Source organism: Neolamprologus multifasciatus, chromosome 4 (assembly GCF_963576455.1).
Source record: "Neolamprologus multifasciatus chromosome 4, fNeoMul1.2, whole genome shotgun sequence".
In the NCBI taxonomy this organism is placed as follows: Eukaryota; Metazoa; Chordata; class Actinopteri; order Cichliformes; family Cichlidae; genus Neolamprologus; species Neolamprologus multifasciatus.
The window spans coordinates 23,203,238-23,221,797 of record NC_140442.1 but is presented as its reverse complement, the minus strand read 5'-3'; the positions used below and the strand labels follow the sequence as shown (position 1 = coordinate 23,221,797).

The window sequence follows — 18,560 nt, the reverse complement described above, 5'->3', positions numbered from 1 at the left end:
CTAACAATGTTAACTTTCATGAACACAAAGCGAAAAGCTTCTCCATGATCCAAAATTCTTAGGTTCCACCGAGATTTGAACTCGGATCGCTGGATTCAGAGTCCAGAGTGCTAACCATTACACCATGGAACCCCCACGACGACCTGTCAACTACAGCTCGTTATAAAGGTGGGTATCACAGATACAATGGTCTGTCATTTCCCATTGGATATAGTGAATTGTTAGAGGACAAATGTTGCTAACACTGCCAAGTAGTTTGAATTACTATGGATCTCCCATCGATTCTACCGTGATAGGATCAATACTTTGCTTCTATCCTATAAGTTCAGTTTGTAGCCCACTGAATTTTGGAATTAAAAAACTAGCTCAGACATGCTGTATGAAAATATCTGAAAGATTTTGTATTTACCGTCACGTCTAGAATATTTAAAACCTATAGCACATTTAGATAACAGATGTTGACCAAAAGTGCTTAAAAGACAGGTCTAAAAAAAAAGAATAGTTTTAAAATAATTAAGAAGGTGAAAGATTTGTTTTGTTGTCGTGTTAACTAATTATTGTGGGAAATCTTTAAAAAAATCAAAGTGATTTTAGTGGTCATTAAAATGTGTTCAGAATTTGCATATTGATGACTCATTTCATAAATCATGAAACACTGCTCTCCCTTAAATAAGCTGCCCTTATAGGCTAAAAATATTGGTATTGGTATAGGGAATACTGGCTTGATATCAGATCAATACCAAAATTTGCAGTACTGCACAGAACTAGCTGTGTTTGTCCGTTTTTGTTAGCTTTCAGTACTTTACACCCATAGATAAGATTTGGGTGTTAGCTATGTGGTTCCCTTCTATAAAGTACACTCAATCCCAATGTGGGATATTGCTGTGCAGTCTCACATAGGGACACTGTGAGATAACATGGCCTCGCTGATTTCACCTATAGACACTTGACGCTTGGCCTCTGTAAATTAGTATGTGCACCACTAAATATAAATTTCTGTAATATGCATAGCAGTTGGGCTCCTCTAAAAATGTGTTGTTATTCTCTCTCAACAAACCTTTTTAGTGTTGCATTAAAGTATCCCTGCAAGAAAGGTGAGAGATTGGCTGAGTGACTGTCAGGTTTCCTCTGACTTTTTGACTTTGATTTTTCGCTTGGATACAAAAGACTTGCATGGCTCAACATTTTAATTTAGAACCAAAAAAATGTAGCTTTCAAGAAACCCAGCTCCTTAACACTCAGGTTTATTGCAAAAAAAGAGGAAAAGGAAAATGAGTTACATGTTCTCATTTCAGTATCTTCTTTTTCTTTGTTACTTTTGGTGGCCCAGGTTTTCTTTGAGGCTGCTTCCTGGGCAGTTTGGCTACTTTAGCTGTGGTCTGTGCTTTGGATTTCTTCACTTTTGGATCTGCAGCACTCTTCTTTTCTGGTGGAGAAATGTTCTCTGGGCAGGACTTGAAGACGTGGATGCCCCGGACCTTCTGACCTCTGAGCTCAGGAGGGTGACCACAAGTTGCGGTCAGCTCCAAACTAACATTCTCCATCCACCTGAGCCACAGATACAAAGAGACAGAGTCAGTAAAGCTGTCAGTTCATTCTAACTGTAATCCCAGGTAAATCTTACACCGACCTGCGCAGAGGAAGCAGAGAGCAGTCACAACGCAGTGGGTTGTCCTGCAGGTCCACGGTCTCCAGGCCGGTGAGTGGGCTCAGATCAGGAAACTCCTCCAGCTGGTTTCCTCTCACAGTCAAAGTCCGCAGCTCTGAGGCCAGCCCCAGCAGTGCATCCTTGGAGATCTGCACAGTGGTGCAATACAAAGAGTTGAAAAGAAAATTATTTATCTTGAACAAGCCCTCAGTGCAGTGAATCAGCACATATTTTCACATAAACAGTACAGTCACGTTTGGACTAGATATTGGAAGCCTGGCGTGATGGCTGGTGTTCAAATACTGACAATGCTGAGAAAACATAAACACGTTGCAAACTAACTTGTGATATTAGCTTAAAAGGGTCTCTCGTACCTTTTCCATTCCCATATGATCCATGTAAAGTCTCTTCAGACTTTTGGATAAGGGCTGGAAAGCGTTTGGTCCCACCCAATGAACTGAGTTCCCAGAGAGGTTGAGCTCCTGCAGATTAGGGGTCTCAAGCAGAGCGTGGGTGGGCACCTCAGTCAGCTGATTTGAATCCAGGTGAAGGGTACATAGAGAGTCAGAGTCAAGAGCGCCCTTGGCAATGTAAGTTAAGTTGTTATTGCCCAGATATAACTCAGTAAGTTTAGAGCCCAGTGAGGACAGCAACCCACTGGTCTCAAGTTTAGAGATGGCATTTTGCTCCAGGTGTAACACAACCAGACTTGGTAAGAGTGACAGAGCTAGAAGAAAGACACAGAACAGCCATATTTTAGTTCCAGTGTTTCTTGTAGATAGTATCTACTGAGGCAGACTTAATGTAACTTATCCACTGACCTGATCCGGGGAACTGTGCCAGCTTGTTCCTCTCCAGGTAGAGGTAGGTGAGCTTGGGCGCTCCAGCAAAGGCCTTGGGGTCCAAGGACATGAGGTCATTATCAGAAAGATACAAATACAAAAAGTTTTTCATCCCTTGGAGGGCACCACCTTCAATTTCATGGATTTTGCAGGACTGCAAGTGAAGAGAAACAAGTTGGCTGCTGCCTGGGAAGCTGTTGGCTGGAAGGTAGTGGAAGTGATTATCGTGGAGGTCCAGCAACTGCGTCTGGGCGGGGAAGCCTCGTGGGATTGTAGTATGGCCCCGACCCTCACATGTGGCATGCTGGGTCTCAGTCTAGAGAAAATCAATTTTGAATGTGAAACCTGCAAAACGTCTCAGTGGAAATAACAAACAGTCATCGAGGAAGTACTCTGAGGGTTTACTTAATAGAATACCGACATATCACAGTGCTCTGAGACACTGATAAACATATGAGTAAAACAGCTGCCTTGTAGCATGCAGCATTAGCCTTCATTTAAAGGCCTTTGAAGCATTATTTGTGGTGTGCCAAACATCTACCACTATGTTACCCATCTACCTACAGTGGATTTTTAGAGCTTTCAACTCAATTTTATTTATATAGCATGGCCACTTGATCCAACTCCTAACTATATGGAAAAAAAAAAAAAAAAAACCCAAAAAACCCTCCTAACTATATGCTTTATCAAAACCCTTTTAGCATAGCTCTCTAGCTTAAAACTAGAGAGGGTGTCTGCCTCCTGAATCCAAACTGGAAGCTGGTCCCACAGATTAGGGCCCTGAAAGCTGAAGGCTCTGCCTCCCATTCTACTTTTAAATATCCTACGAATCACAAGTAAGCCGCAGTCTGAGAGCCAAGTGCTCTACTGTGATTAGCGGAGTAAGTAAGTACAAGTGAGCCAAGTGAGAGTGTGGTAAAACAGCAAATCTATGAGAAACTGGAGTTTTTATTTTTTCTTCCTGCTTTTGTTGTTGAGAGATCAGCAAATGCTGGAGTTGAACTGAAATTTTCACGGAAGTGTCCCAGAAGTGTTTTCTGTCTCCAACTTACATCACATTCACAGTTAGCTGGACACTTGACCTTCTGCTTTGGCTTGGCAGTGGCTGTGACCGTGGGTGGGACTCTTTCCGTACTCTCCTCCTCCTCCACCGGTGACTCCCCCCTCCTGCAGCGCAGATCCAGAGGAGACACCGCCTGCAGAGGCTCATCTGAGAGGTGAGGAGGTCCAGAGCAGGCCCCCAGCAGCTTCACACCACTAACTCTCGCCCACTGCCTCAGTGGAGACATGTAGCAGTTACAGTAGATGGGGTTCCCTTTAGAAAAAGTAAGAAATGCCTGTTGGTCAGCATGTAAAAATGACACATGATATGCTATCACCCTCCCAACATCTTTCTTTCTTGGCCTCACTATGAGACATGAGAAGTCAGATCACTTACATCTGCTGGTTTGTAAAAAAATGAAAGCCTGTTATGTTAAAGTAAAAGTCTGTGTCCAATAAAAAATACCAGAACACAGGCTTTACCTGTCAGGTTGAGGCTGGTGAGCTCTCTAGGGCCTGAGAAGGGCTCCACGTACCAAAGATGGTTGTGGCTGAGGTCAAGGTGTGAGAGGAGGGGGGCTTGAGAGAAGGCCTTGTCTGAGAGGTCCTGAAGGGACATGTGGCTGAGGTACAGGTGTGTAAGCTTTGCCATGGAAACGGAATCTTCCCCGAGGTAGACCATGGGGTTGTGGTTCATGTGCAGCCGTGTGACCTCACGGAGTCTTAACAGGTGGAGGACATGGCGACTTAAAATTGTCACTTAAAAGATCACAAATTTTACTATATATATATATATATATATATATATATATATATATATATATATATATATATATATATATATATATATATATTATTGTGGTCAGTAGTTTGACTTCTTTCTGAGTGCTGCTGCAGCTGAGGATTCAATACTAAACACACATTAAAACACACATATCAATACGTCCCATAATAGTCGTCCAGGTTGTCCCACCTCGTCATTGTCTGCGTGGGGAAGAACTGCAGCTCATTGTGATCCAAGTCGAGGCGGCTGAGGGTGAAGAGCCCAGCAAACGCCTCAGGTGCCAGGTTGTTCAGAGAGTTGTGGCTAAGACGAAGAAACTTAATGTTCTGCAGCCCCTTGAGGAGGAAGAGGAGGAGAAGGAGGACCGTTGTGGAATCGCATTACCAAACACATCCAAAAAGATTATTAACGTATTTACCCATAATTTGGAGTACCTGGAAGACCATGTTAGGGATGTAAACCAGCTGGTTGTGGGTGAGGGCCAGTGTGTTGAGGAAGCCGAGCTGTGTGAAGGCTCCAGGCTGGATCTCCTCGATGCGATTGTTGTCAAGACGCAGCTCTTTCAGGGAGGAGAGACCGTCAAAGGACTCCTGCAGCAGTGAAAAGAAGAGAACATCATTCTCATAATAAAGACTCGAGAGGAAAAACTGCGGGACTCTGATCTTACTTGGTAAAGGATTTCAATTTTGTTGTGAGCCAGGTTTAGAGAGACCACTCGGCCAAGAGTCCGAAAGGTGCCCTCTTTAATCTCGATGATGTTGCAGCGCTGCAGGTTGAGATGGGTGAGGTAGGGTGTGTGCATGAATGCCCCCCTGGACAGAACCTGCAAGTTGTTATTCCTCAGGTCGAGTTTCACAGTAATCTAGAGGAAACAATGAGTATTGGACACACAATTACATGCCAGGACGGAAACCAGAGTGAGGCTGGTTTATTCAGATAATAAGTCTGGTTAACTAATCACTATTTGGTTCTAAAATCACTCTCTCTTGACTTCATAATTATACGCTTTCATTCTTTCTTTACTGAGGACAATGAGTGATCATTCACAACACAGGCTGGAAAATAATTACATGCAGTATTTTACAGAAGCTTCTTTAGCAGCAGCAAACTCTCTTTAGATGTTTCTGATGTTTCACTGAGGAGAAATCTTTGTCCTATAAACCTGTTTCAGTTCATCAATATTTCTGGGATGTCTTAATTGAAAACCCTTTTCAGGTCGTGCCAGAGCATCTCAGTCAGGTTAAGAGGAGAGCATTTGAAATTGTTATTGAAACACGTGCACGCGCCATCCTTCAGAGTAAAGAGGAGAGGATCCATCCAGCTTGTTATCAACCCTCAGTTTAAAAAGCCTACATGTCTAAGATACAGCAAAACCACTGAATTCCTCACCTCCTCCACAGTCGAGGGGACATCTGTTAGGTTCTTGCCCACACAGGCTGTTGTGAGTGTGGTGCTGTCACAGCTGCAGGCTCTGGGACACTTTTTGGCTTCCACGGGTAAAGACAGTGTTAAAACAAGGAGGACGACTTCAGCAGAGAAGATCTGCATCTGTGCCAGTAACACATGTTAGAAATAGAATTACAGGAGTGGCTAAAGGCCTCGGGTTGGGAGATAGACACTAGACACACTAGTTCAAGTTATAAAGCTATTCTGCACCTTACAGAAGCAAAACAACAGATTTGGGGGTCTTGAAACATGGATTCCTCCTCATTTACTTGGATAAAGGACTCTGCTTTTCCTTTCATGTCTATAAAATATTGTTGAAGGATTGTCATGTTAACTAATGTATCTTTAAGGAGGCAGAAGAGCTCTCCACGGTTGAAACCAGCATAGCCTTTTACTTTGTTTGATTTCCCCTGGTCTCCCACAACTGGTTCCTGGTTCCCAAAACTCAATGGTTTGGCTTTAGCAACACATGGCACACATCATTTATCTGCCATTTTTAAAATATAGATGTAGCAGGTGATGATCAAAACTGATTGATACTCAATATCTTACACTATATATCTTAACACTGAATGCTACCATATGAGAAGTCTAGACTCCAAAGCAAATCAGAGTTCAAAACCCAAACTCACTGAAAACAAGCAGCTTGGCTTACCTTTAACCATATGGCTGTGCTATCAGTGTTTCCTTGGTAACAAGACTTAGAGATGGATTTAATCTGCCAGTTTGGGCCTTAAGTTGTCCACTGAAGGCTTTACTTCACTCTGAGTGTGTCCAGTACTTACAGCCTGTGGTCCAACAGGCTAACAAACAAGACTTTGGTAAATTCTTTTGTGGTGACCCCTGATCTTTGTGTCCTCTCTCTGCAAATTAACACACTGGCTTCACATTTTCTGAGGCACAAGAAGCGAGCAGCTTCTATTTGCTGACACATGAGATGAAATAACTCACTGCTGGTTTGGAAAAATCAAGGCTTTTAAATCTGAATGCCGGAGTTTCATCCATAAGCTTCCATTATAACCTTAAAAAAGCCTGCTTCATCAGGCAATAATAATTATTACTACCATTTCAACTTTTCTTTCTCTGTTTTACATTACTGTAAAATCTGTATCTGCATTACATCTTTGGAGTTTAAAGTTTTGCTTTTTATTTTTAAATAAAACTCGTTCCAATAAAAGCTTGGATGCTATCTGAAATTTAAAAAAAACTGAGTGTAATGATTTGAAATGCTTATAAATCCCATTTTTATTCTGACTGCAACATTCGAAGAAGGAAAAAATTATTTGGGAAAGAGCACGTTCACCTCAACAGCCTCCTTCTTTTAACTGCAGCCAGGCCATTTCAGCACTGAACCTCTTCGCTAGGTTTAGCATCGTCTTGCTGAGATATGCAAGGCCTTTTTCTGAAAAAGACATCATCTGGATGGGAGCACATATTGCTCTAAAAGCTGACCTTATACCATTCAACATTAATGGTGCCTTTCAAATGTGCAGATTATTCTGAAATTGCTCCATAAATTGTGGACAAGGGCTTTTGCCAGATTGGTTAATATATATCCAATCACATTACTGACCCGTTGCCAGTTAACCTGAATTTTCCTTCAGCTGTTTCAGTAGTTTCCCTTATCAGCTTAAATATTTAACATTTTCCATGTTTTATTGTGAATAAAATATGGGTTTATGAGACTTGCAAATCAGTGCATTCCAGTTTTATTTCCTTTAAACAGCATTTTGTCTTTTTTGGAATCAGGGTTGTAGAAACTACACAGTCAGTATGCAGAGACTTAGAAAAAAAAAACAACAACACTCAAATGAGCTTTATTTTTGCAACACAAATTCATCAACAACGGTCTAACCTGAAAATACATTTCAATTTATTTAATGCATTTTAATGTGGTATGTTACAGTCTTGTTTCTGCTTGTCAATAGATATTTTAATATCACAATTTGACAATATTTGTGAACGTATAACAAACATTTGGTGTGAAACAATAGAATAGCAAAGGTGAAAATTAAATAGAGAAGCCACAATAGCTGCGAGTGCCAAGTCCACACTGATCCTGGTTTACAGCTGTCACCTGTGGAGCGTGAGGCCTTTTCTCATTCACCCGAATACAAAGAAGGTGAAGTTAAAGGTGTCAGTGCTGTCTGGTAGTTATTTGAACATATACAAAGGGCTTCAACAATTTCACACCTTCAGAGCTTTTTCTATTTCATAAGACGTATTCAAGTTATGTCCGAAGTCCAGGGAAAAAAGGGGTTTTCTCAAGTGCTCCTCTTTTTTACTTTTGTGTTTGTGTGTGCTGGTTTCCGAAGGCCATGAATGATCAGTCTATGCGCACGTGTCCACAGTCCTCAGCTCTGAGACCGGACTCTCTGCAGTGTTGATTGGAGATTGTTTTTAGCATTTCCACATGACTCCAAGGTCTTGTTATTCCTAAGAATGACACATGCAGATTGTACAATTATTTATCCATTATTACAATTTTTTTCATTAAAAGATCTGGAGATTTTCTAGGATCCCATGAAAGACCCCAAAATCAACAATAATTATTTAATTATAAAAAAATTTTATAAGTAAATTGCACCAAAATATTGCATTATATAAATAGTTTAATCAAGAATGTAATGAACCCTCTCCAACACAAAAGTGAGATAAAACCAGGGCGAATTAATCACCATCTGTTTACGCACCTGGTGCAGAAGCATTTATGTGCTACGTTACTAAGGATAGGAAATAATAGCGTTTTGTACCTGGAAGCTGCCTTTTGATTGGCTCATTCTGTCACGCCCTTACCGGGACATGAAGGCCTCCAGCACAGCCACGCTCTCTTTGGGGAAGTAGTCCTGTCGAACGACATGCTCCAAAGCTTGGAGGTGGCCAGGGACCACAATCACAGGTTTCACCTTATCCTCGCTCTGAAGGTAGAGGACCAGAAACATTAGGGAAAAAAAAAAAAAAGCAAACCAAAGACACATTTTGCAGAGTGTTTCATACCTTAATAAGTCCAAGCAGCACTAACAAAGATGATACAAAGCTGTAGCCTTGGAAGGAAGAGGAGGTGAAAGCTTTCCTCAGGAGCCCATCTGCAAGAGGAAAAACATCTTAACAAACAGAATTTTCAACACTGGAATAACACACCACTGACAACAAGTTTACTTTCTCCAACTCCAAGCACCACAAAGCACACATTTATGCAAAGCAAAATGAGATTTTTTTTTTTTTAAAGCACAAGTTTCCATCCACCAATTTGTTTGTTGATGGGGAAAATTACAATAATATGAAAAAAAAAGTGCAACGTGTGGGGAACGTATACATATATATATCGTTATATCTTAAGGTTAGTGTGGCTCTCTTGGATGGAAACAACTACCAGCATCTGAAGCTAATGATTTTATACTGCTTCATAAATCCATACACACCATGCTAGTGTAAAAACAATGAAAATTAATAAATAACATACATTAAAAAAAAATCAAAAACCAAACTCTGGCACATATTGTATACACCAATAGAAACAAATGCCAGTTTTACACGTGGCTTTTATTATAAATAAACATTTAAGTGGATCTATTATTATAATACTCCACTTAAAATTTTTGACTCTGTATGTACTCAACGAGACCGGTGAGGACAGAAGCCCCGCCCACCTTCCGCACAAACCTTTTGTTTGCAAGTGGCAGCCAAACGTGAAAGCTGGCTCTAACTGTGATGAGCCAAAACCACTTTTTTCAGAGTAGACTGAGCTTTCTAATGACTTAGATGAGGTAAATTAAGAGCATTTTAAGCTTCAGCAATAGCTGAAAATGAGAAAACTATACTAATACTCAAAGTAATATGTGAAAAAAAGAAAGAATCAAACAGTTTAGCACAAAATAACCAAAATACACAAATGTCACACAAGTCTGGCATTTGCAAGATGATTCAACTCCACAAAGTATCTTACCAATACTGTCCAACACTGCATTCTTAACTTCAGTATTGTCCTCCTTGTACACAGATGCAATCTTGAGGAAGGCTTCAGCTGTTTTTGTAGCGTCTGAAACATCCACCTGGGCCCAGAAGAAGAAATGTTTACACACTAAAGAACTGCTGGATCTTTGCATAGGATTACAAGTGTGTTTTAATGTCACTGGAGATTTCTTTGCTACCTGCTGCTCAATAAGCAATGCTCTCGTAGGGCCCAGTTTAAGCAGTTTGTCAGGGGAGGGAAAGCTGAGGAAGGAGGAGACTTCTGGGGGTCGAGGTGCTGACTGTGGGGTGGAAAACTGTAAAAACAAGGCAAGAGGAAAAAGTCAAACCACAAATGTGTGCATATGATCACAGCTAGTGTGGATTTTAGACTTCCTGTCACCTATTCAGTACAGAATGAGGCTTCTGTTAGACATAATAGTGACATCCCTCAATATTTTAACATGTTAGTCATCATTTGGATTCAATAAGGCCCATATCTTACATATATCCCACTTAGAACTAGTGTATATTTTTTTCCTTATAGAGATTTAATGGTTAGAATTTAAAAAATTATAATTACAGACACATTTGATGCCATTTTACTCATTTAACTTGAGCCAACTTGTGTTAAAACTATTGCAATGAACAGACATGTCTTACCTTATTGCCAGTGCTTTCCTCTTCCTCCTCTTCTTCCTCTTCTTCCTCTACTTCCTCCTCGTCCACATCGTCCTCGTCATCATCTTCTTCCTCATCGTCGTCGTCGTCTTCCTCGTCATCATCATCTTCTGGCTCGCCCTCATCATCACTGAAGAAGTTTTTTTTTTTAAAGCACAGCTCTGTAGTGAGGACTTTGCAAAAAGACTTCATGACCTAAAGCTGCGTCCACAGTGGATGCGATTTGCACGTATTACATCACTTGATAAACTGATATTTGACATCTGACATGTGATGTATTTACTACCGGGTCATTCAATGGTATCCTGAGTTGGCAGCCGTTTCAATCACTCACCTGGGATTTGAGAAAAGTTTATCTCGGGTACTGTCCACTTCATGCTGGTTAGTATTTGAGTATTTAAGAGAAGCCTGGCAGGAGGATCTCAGTATAAAGATTATAGACAGCAGATGTCAGAAGGCCCAAGAGCATCTACGAACCTCGTCAGCATGTGCCAGATAAAGGCCTATTACAATTCAAGGTTCTACACAGGCTACATTTATCAAAATGCAAAATGGCTTCCTTCATAAAAACGATTCCTTCTGTTATTGCATCCTGCGATCGAAGCGAACAAATACCGGCTTCTCTAGCTCAAAAATCCTGAACCTGTCCACACATCCGAGGATTTTGCACTAAGACATTTCAGGCCTTGTCAGAAGTTTTGCTAAAGCAAATTGCTCGGGGCCCAAACCAGACATTATTTTGGGTGAAAGCAGCAACCCTAGAATTGTCAAATAATTAATACGTGTTAATCGGATTTGCGCAGTTATTGGCACGGAAACTTATTCTGTTGAACTGGAAGCAAACGAAGCCACCGACTCTTCAAAAGGGGGACTTATTCCATGTAATTTGGCAACTCTTTGACTACTTTAACAAATCCAAGGCATGAAAGATGTATCTATAGTATTTTGTCTTTGAGATACTTTTTTAAGTTGCTGTAAGTTCATATGAAGAACCTCAAAAAGAGAGTTGTGGGGGGGGAAAGGGTCTGAATGTCACTTTCTGCTATGAATCACAACCACTGTGGATGCAGCTCAAGCAAACAGGAGTCAGAGTAAGCTGTGATTTACCTGAGTGATCCAAGTAGCTCGCTCATGTTCATGGCTTCCATGGCGACTTTCAAGGCTCTGCAACCATCCTCTCCAATGCAGTTACCTGAAAACCAGAGATCCTTTTACACAAGCCGTGAAGCCAAATGCAGCTAAAACAACATTCCTCCATAATGTCTCAAATACAAACAAACAACAGAAGCATCATGACTGACACCAACTGCATTCTTTGTACCATTTAGGTCCAGTTTCTCCAGTTGGTCCTTGTCTTTTACTGCCTGCGCCACGACCAGAGCAGCATCCTCAGTAATCTCACCGTACGACAGATTGAGCTCCTGTGGAACATAAAAACTATTTATTCAGAAAGGTGTCCCACATACATACATATGCTTTTATTTTAACTTCTGTAACGTCACTGTAGACTTCCACTATGTAAAACAAAAGGCGATGGATAGGAGCAGCTGTAAAGTAAAGTTTTCCTTCACACACGAGCTCCTAGATAGGTTTCTACTGCAGGTCTATTCTTTGTTGCAAATGTGAGAGAAAAGCTTTCATGGTGACAACTGAGCGTGAATTAAACGATAAGCGTCGAAGCAAACTTTTACATTAAGGATTTTTTTTTATAATCAAGTTAATTGATGGATCGTTACAACTCTAATACCATCATTAACCCTGTGCCCTGTTGTCAGGATGATAGGGGAAAAAAATTAAATATTGTCCAAGCCTGCTGCCAACAACAACTTGCAACAAAGAGCTGGTAGTAGAGGGTTGCCCTCACTTACCTTGAGGATCGGCAGCCCCTCTGACACGCTCACTGCAATCGCTTTGGCTCCTTCCGGTCGTACCAAACAGTCTCCAAAGTTTATCACCTGGATGCTCCGCAAGTGTTTCAAGGCCTGTGAAGACACAGACAGTATCTGCTGTATCAGGCTGAAAATAACCAGTACAAATGATGGTGATGCATATTTTCACTATATTCAAATCATTCTGTCCTATTTTGCAGGCACTGTACAAATGTATCTTGTGAAGGCATAACTTTAAAGAGTTATATAAACAATACGGATCTTTCCTCTGTGCCTTTTAAACCAATCAGACTCTTTTGTGCAGGTGTCACTGAAGCAGATTTCCATGCCTTTTTCAAGACTATCCAAGATTCTTTTTCCAGGTCTGGGAAATGAACATTTTCAAATACTTTTCAGGTATTAGGGGTGGCTGTAGCTCATGTGGCAGAGCAGGTCAGCCACTAATCAGAAGGTTGGTGGTTCGATCCCAGGCTGCCTCCTGGTTGCATGCCAAATATCCTTGGGAAAGATCAGGTAACCCCAATAAAACTGTGTTTATGACTTAAATATAAAAGTTGATTTATGAAGCCAGTTAGCAACCTAACCCCATGTTTGCCTACTGGTGGTGGTCAGAGGGCTCGGTGGCGCCAGTGTCCGGCAGCCTCGCCTCTGTCAGTGCGCCCCAGGGCAGCTGTGGCTACGATGTAGCTTGCCATTGCCAGTGTGTGAATGGGTGAATGACTGAATGTAGTGTAAAGCGCTTTGGGGCCCTTAGGGACTGAGTAAAGCGCTATACAAATGCAGGCCATTTACCATTTATTTCATGAGTGCACAAACTCTGTTTAAAAAAAAACAACTCACTGTCTAGATATGCAACTACTAATCCCTTACATATGTATACCTGAGCCATGGCAATAGCCCCCTTCTCAGTGAACGTGTTGTCATTCAGATTGAGGATTCGAAGTCCTGGATTATGTTGCATGGCTTCGGCCAGCGCGGTCACACCTGCGTGGTTGATGCCATTCTGGGGCATGTGAACCTCCTCCATGCTGCCCATAAGCTGGAAAGACAAACTTTAATCGTACACTTTCGCTGCTTACACATAAAAGATAAAACTGTAAAGATCTACTTTGAATGTGTCTGACAGCATAAACTGGCTGATAATTATTTATACGAAGTGGTCCAAGAATAAAACGTGTCAATCATTAACAGATGTATGTGAAACAGTCGTTCTGACAAATCAAAATGAAGCCTGTCAATGAAAATCAGTCTTACCTTAAAAGCCTGAGCGAGGGCAGTGGCTCCATCATTCTCCAGTCGGTTTCTTCCAGCAACAAACACCTTCAGGCTGAGGGGCGATCCCGCAGCGCTGGATTTTTTATGGTTGCAGATCAATGATGCAGCTAAAATCTGAGGAGTACAAAACAAGTACAGTCATAATGATGATGCATCTGTCCACTTGTCTGGTTTTCATCTTTGATGCTTTATTCTTGACAATGGCGACCTTATCCAAGAACACGTGTCATCTCCACACTTACCTTGCCACCTCCGACGCCCATGCCGCAGTTGTTGAGCCGTAGCTCCTGCAGTGTGTAGCAGGTGGAACTCTTTAGCAGATTCTCAATGCCCTTTACTCCATCGGGTCCAAAAGCATTGTCGCTGAGGTCTAAAACTGTGAGCCTGGCACCCGCCAGCATCAGAGCATCACCCAGTGAATTCTACAAAACAAAAATAGGAAGTGAATCAAAACTAACCGCTTGGGAGTCAAAATTGATGTGTTATTGATAATCATGTAGTACCAGGGCAGGTGGGATCTCAGAGCGCAGGCGACCTGTAAACATGTCACTCCAGTAACAACGCTGAGGAGGAAGGAAGCAAGGAGACATGAGCAGTGTCAGTGGAAGCCACAAGATGATTGACTGACTGATTGTATTCCATTACAGGGCAGTTAATCATATCAATTATTATTAGATTCACCCATGCTTGTTGCAGGTATCAGTGTGACAGAGAGCAGAAGGCTGTTTTCAGCCATATTTAAACATTGTGTTGGACTAAGTTATCAGTTCATCTGCATATGAAACCTTTTATTTTAAGTGTGCACCCAACCTATCGCCCTAAGGCGATGCAGCTGCAGGATGCCAACCCCCCTTCACCCAAGCCATGAATTGGATAAACGTTTGGATTTCTCATTCCAGATTTTCATACTTCAAACATTTGCTATGATAAAGCACCTTTCATCATATGCATTTGGAATATTAATATTAATTGTATTTTTATTAGTTCATATTTATTGTGGAGAATTTTAAAACTGCTGAAAAGTTACAGAGATGATGAACAGAGAAAAACGTCTCACCATCAATGCACTCTTTGTCTCCAGGGCCTTAGCGATGGCCTGTGCTGCCTCCACACCTACAGTGTTTCCCTCCAATCTCAGAGCTTGTAAACCCTCAAAGTCCTGGATCTCCTTCACCATCTCCTCAACTGCATAGATTCAAATGATCATATTAAAACAGGTAACACATAAGAAAAATCATTAAAGCCAAGCCTTTGGATTATTTTAGTGATTAAGTGACGCTCACCTGACTGAGCATCGTCCAGCTTTCTTCCCTGTCCTTTGTAACTGAGCTCTCCATCCTCCACTCCAGTTTTGGCCAGAGAGTCAGCCAACTGCGCAACGTCGTCTGTCGCCATCCTGGCACCTGAGGACCAAATGCATCACTTTTTTAACTTCATGATAAACTCCGCTGTCTGACTCCTCTGTCCAATACCAGATGCTAACAGAACCAAAACAAAAACACCCAAAAGAAGTCGTTCAAACTCTAAATTATTCAGCTGCGTGTGAACAATCTGGTTTAAAGAGCGCGGGGTTTTTCTGGAAAACCTACCCTTACTGTGACACAAAAACAGCTGAAAGCGCTTGTTCCACTGAGGGAATAATGCACCTCAAAAACAGTTTAAGTCTGGAAAACCACCGGAGCTCCCATGTCTACACTGTGTAACCAGTAATCTCTATAGTCTCCTACATAACGTCTGCACTCTGCGTGCTCGTCTAACACCCGGAGACAGCCGACAGCTTTGACGTAACGGTCACTGAGACAGAGTTGTTTTGGGGTGGAATTCCTCTTACAAGCAACCGGCGCCTAGCATGGGCTAACGTTGCTACCGTTATGCTAAAATACCTGCATGAACTGTAACGGGCTCGTGTCCGTGGAGCCTTTACGATCGTTTCTGGAATTTATAATCCATTTTTATGCCATAATTATATATTTTCTTATGCGAATATGAACAGAAAAGATTCACGTGCTAGCAAAGGTACATTCAACGTGGTTACAGCTCGGTCAGTCATCTGTTACCAAACCGTTCAAGTTGGCCAGCGCCGAGGTTAGCCCCAGCCCTCGGGTTGAATTAGTTATTTTACACAACCTAAATCGCGTTTTAGCTCAACATGAGTCTACTCTTCATATAAATGAATGCTGTCATTACCACAACACTGCTGTGCCGCTTGAATACAGTCCGGCGGGTCGCTCCCTCGCTATTGCGCCTCTTCTTCTTCTTCGTGAGTTTTATCAGCGATTGGCAAACAGCAAAAATGGTGCATTACCGCCACCAACTGGTAAGGAATGACCTTAACAGAAATATTAGTCTGTCTTCAAAAATTAAAAAGCAGCCTCATAACCTTTATATTTTGAAGTTTTTTTTAAATTAGTTTATTTATTTTCTTTGCCTTTAATGAATAGCTTTTGTTCTTATACTGATGTTTTAGATTACTTGTCTAAAACAAGCCAGCATCAAAACTTCAGCCAAACTACAAAAATAAAATACGAAGGTCAGCCGGGAAGTGAACCAGAAACAAAAGCAACAAATCCTGAGATGTTAATAACCCATTAATCTTCGAAAATATTCTGCCATGCCAATTTGTTATGTTTTATTTCTCATGGAAAATACAAACTAGTCGCAACATTACAGAGATCCTCTTTTATTCTTGTTCTTCTTTTGGTTGTTCCCTTTAGAGTTCACCATCCTCCTCACATCAACTCTCTGCATGTCCTCTTTCACTGCATCAATGTATCTTCTCTGCAGTCTTCTTATTATCCTCTTAACTGGCAGCTCCATCTTTAACATCCTTTATTTATATTTAATATTGCTTCTTCCCCTTTTGTGCCACCATCTCCAAACTAAACATCATAGCAGGTCTCACTACCATCTGAATGGTGATTTTGCATATCTTTATGATCACCAGAAACTTTAAACTTGGACACTCAGAGTTATGAACACTTATGCCTGCATGTGATTGTGTGTGTCCTCAGTCATGAGGTCAAATTGCATGTTTTCTCCTCTGAGGGCTGCCTTTGTAATTTCAGACACTTGTAGGTGCCATACAGCAGTGTGATGGTGGGCCTCTTTCTGATATATTCCAGATGTGTATGGGGGTAAAGACGAGTCAACAAATGGCATAACTCAGCGGGTAGGTCTTTGGCATATTTATGCAGCCTTTGTCAAACTGCTTTTATTCTTGTGGATGTCAGAGCTGTTAAGCCCTAGCTCATTAAGTTAAATATGTCTGCGATGCTCTAAAGGGCGGCAGTTTTATTTCAATAGAGATCAGAGGTCATCTCCTTCTATTTGTCACATTTACAGGATATGATCATGTGATTCATCATCTATTGACTGTGCTGATCTGCTCTGCTAAACACAAAATTTCCTTCTGTATGCTGCGACTGTGTAACGGACTCAGGAAATATTATGGTACCCATAGTTGTGTGATTTTAGTTCAATTTTTGTCTTTTAGTGCTTAAAAGGTTTAACATTACTTATAAATATAAGATGAACCGTTAGTTAATCATCAGTTTATCACAGTATTATATAGGTGTCCTTGTTGTCCTTGCTGTTTTCAGTCTGAAGCATGCCTTCTCACCAACACTACAGCACTTTACCAGCTTCTGATTGGCTGATTCAATCATTTCTTCCCCCCCAAAATGGTGCTGTTTCATCTATCTAACATTTCTTGATCATCTCCTTTACAAACTTGTTTCACAGGTTTCCAGTGCAGCAGACAAAGTGGGGCGCAACAATCTTGCTTTTGGTTGTTAAAATATTATCATATTACCAAAATAAAACCCCTCTGAATTTTATTTTGTAAAGTTATGCCTGTAAAGAAATTATGTATCATGGTTTGTATTTTTTATTGTATGCAAATACCATGTGAGTTTGAGTAAATATTATACATCAACTTAATGCCAGTTCATATCATTATTTCTAAATATTATTGAAGTGTTTCATACACTAAATTAAAAAAATGTAGGGGGAAATACAGCAAAGATTGCGATGTGAGTAAAAAAAAGGAAAAGAGGGGTCTAGTAAACTGGGAATAAATGTGAATGTTTTGCATAATACAGTAATTCTGTTTATTTGTAATTCTGTTCATGCTGAGATAATCACCTTGGTAATGGATAAATACAATTTTATATCTGTCAAACTGGGTTGTTTTTTGTTTTTTTTTTTGTAGATTCAACTAAAGAAATGTGAACAAATCATGTTTTTTGTTGTTGTTTAAAATGTAAAAATATAAAATTGGTTCTCTTCTAACTTGTCTGCTCTTGAGTTAAGTGCCTTTTTAATGTTTGAATGATTCAAAGATCAGTGTGCAGTCGGTTAACAATCAACAACAACGCTCCTGTAAACATGGCCCCATACAAACTGAAACGAAAGAAAACGCAGCCAAAGAAGACCTTTGAAAGACCCACAGAAAGCCCGGATACCTGGTGCTCAAGAGCACTTTAAAAATAATGAGAAGGTCCGACTGCTTGTGCAAAATCAAACGAAACCAAGGGTGGCTCAAAATTTTTGCACAGCACTGTATTTATCTACCAATTAATCGAGTTAATATTTTTGTAATGTAAACAGCACGGAACCGCTGTCTTCCTCGCAGGCCGCACTAAAAAACAACACCAGGTCTCCGAGGGTCACGACGACGACATGAGCGCGCTGGTTGGCCGCGCGGTTGTGACGCATGGGCGCTTGTCGTGTCACGTGACTGCAGCCTGTAACGGGGAGGAGGTCTGCAGCTGTCTGGATGTACTCAGGCTGCAGAGAATCGAAACTTATCCGAGGAGAGGGAAGTGTCGGGCGGTCACAAACGAAACCTCCTCGGGGTTTGCTCCTGTCAAAGTCTCTCCGTCTTCGCCCTCTCCGGAAACAGCATGGGACACGTTTAAACTTTGCTTCGGCTTAATGAACTTCCTGGCTTCTTCTTCTACTGGTAGGTGTGTCCGATGCTGGCCCAGGCTGGTCTCACAAAC

The 18,560-nt window shown here is 41.2% G+C and overlaps 3 protein-coding genes and 1 non-coding gene across 8 annotated transcripts in view; 1 reads left to right on the top strand and 3 right to left on the bottom strand.

The window, feature by feature from the left end:
• Positions 1-60: 60 nt before the first annotated feature.
• On the bottom strand, positions 61-132 carry trnaq-cug (transfer RNA glutamine (anticodon CUG)). The gene has a single exon. It is a non-coding gene; the product is annotated as a tRNA-Gln (tRNA).
• Positions 133-921: 789 nt separating this feature from the next.
• Positions 922-7,445, bottom strand: LOC146520476 (chondroadherin-like protein). The gene is made up of 10 exons (XM_085156082.1): positions 5,705-7,445; positions 4,983-5,177; positions 4,750-4,905; positions 4,505-4,650; positions 4,015-4,253; positions 3,543-3,805; positions 2,470-2,806; positions 2,023-2,375; positions 1,631-1,797; positions 922-1,548 (listed from the first exon to the last, which is right to left on the bottom strand). Exons 1-10 carry the CDS (start codon positions 5,861-5,863, stop codon positions 1,287-1,289), a joined length of 2,277 nt encoding a protein of 758 aa, XP_085012208.1. The 5' UTR covers positions 5,864-7,445; the 3' UTR covers positions 922-1,286.
• Positions 7,446-7,562: 117 nt separating this feature from the next.
• rangap1a (RAN GTPase activating protein 1a) lies at positions 7,563-15,854 on the bottom strand. Of its 3 annotated transcripts, none has more exons than XM_085156085.1 (16): positions 15,745-15,854; positions 14,841-14,960; positions 14,615-14,742; positions 14,061-14,120; positions 13,800-13,979; positions 13,537-13,671; positions 13,163-13,321; positions 12,262-12,375; positions 11,715-11,814; positions 11,501-11,585; positions 10,376-10,523; positions 9,913-10,029; positions 9,708-9,813; positions 8,759-8,847; positions 8,515-8,679; positions 7,563-8,197 (listed from the first exon to the last, which is right to left on the bottom strand). In XM_085156085.1, the coding sequence occupies exons 2-15, from the start codon at positions 14,950-14,952 to the stop codon at positions 8,554-8,556; spliced, it is 1,659 nt and encodes a 552-aa protein (XP_085012211.1). In that variant the 5' UTR covers positions 14,953-14,960; positions 15,745-15,854; the 3' UTR covers positions 7,563-8,197; positions 8,515-8,553. The 3 variants fall into 3 exon arrangements, with proteins under 3 accessions (XP_085012211.1, XP_085012209.1, XP_085012210.1); XM_085156083.1 differs by having other exon boundaries at positions 8,558-8,679; XM_085156084.1 differs by lacking the exon at positions 15,745-15,854 and adding an exon at positions 15,147-15,380 and having other exon boundaries at positions 8,558-8,679.
• The window catches only part of LOC146520474 (zinc finger CCCH domain-containing protein 7B-like), a 24,175-nt gene continuing 21,372 nt past the window's right edge, over positions 15,758-18,560 (top strand). Inside the window, exons 1-2 of one of the 3 annotated variants that reach the window (XM_085156077.1) lie at positions 15,758-15,874; positions 16,623-16,726. Coding sequence is in view for 1 of the 3 variants with exons in the window: in XM_085156075.1 (XP_085012201.1) it covers positions 18,238-18,520 (283 nt within the window). In the remaining 2 variants the exon portion in view is untranslated. Of the gene's footprint in view, positions 15,875-16,622; positions 16,727-18,222; positions 18,521-18,560 lie in introns of those variants that run through there. The other 2 variants (XM_085156075.1, XM_085156076.1) reach the window with 2 other exon arrangements.

Excerpts from the sequence above, each read along its gene's own strand:
- rangap1a (XM_085156083.1), bottom strand. The coding sequence starts at position 14,952 with ATGGCGACAGACGACGTTGCGCAGTTGGCTGACTCTCTGGCCAAAACT. Across the intron at positions 14,743-14,840 it reads GCTGGACGATGCTCAGTCAG|TTGAGGAGATGGTGAAGGAG; the intron begins GTGAGCGTCACT and ends GAATCTATGCAG. Across the intron at positions 13,980-14,060 it reads CTGAGATCCCACCTGCCCTG|AATTCACTGGGTGATGCTCT; the intron begins GTACTACATGAT and ends TTTGTTTTGTAG.
- LOC146520476 (XM_085156082.1), bottom strand. The coding sequence starts at position 5,863 with ATGCAGATCTTCTCTGCTGAAGTCGTCCTCCTTGTTTTAACACTGTCT. Across the intron at positions 5,178-5,704 it reads TCCCCTCGACTGTGGAGGAG|ATTACTGTGAAACTCGACCT; the intron begins GTGAGGAATTCA and ends TGTTTCCTCTAG. Across the intron at positions 1,549-1,630 it reads TCTCTGCTTCCTCTGCGCAG|GTGGATGGAGAATGTTAGTT; the intron begins GTCGGTGTAAGA and ends TCTGTGGCTCAG.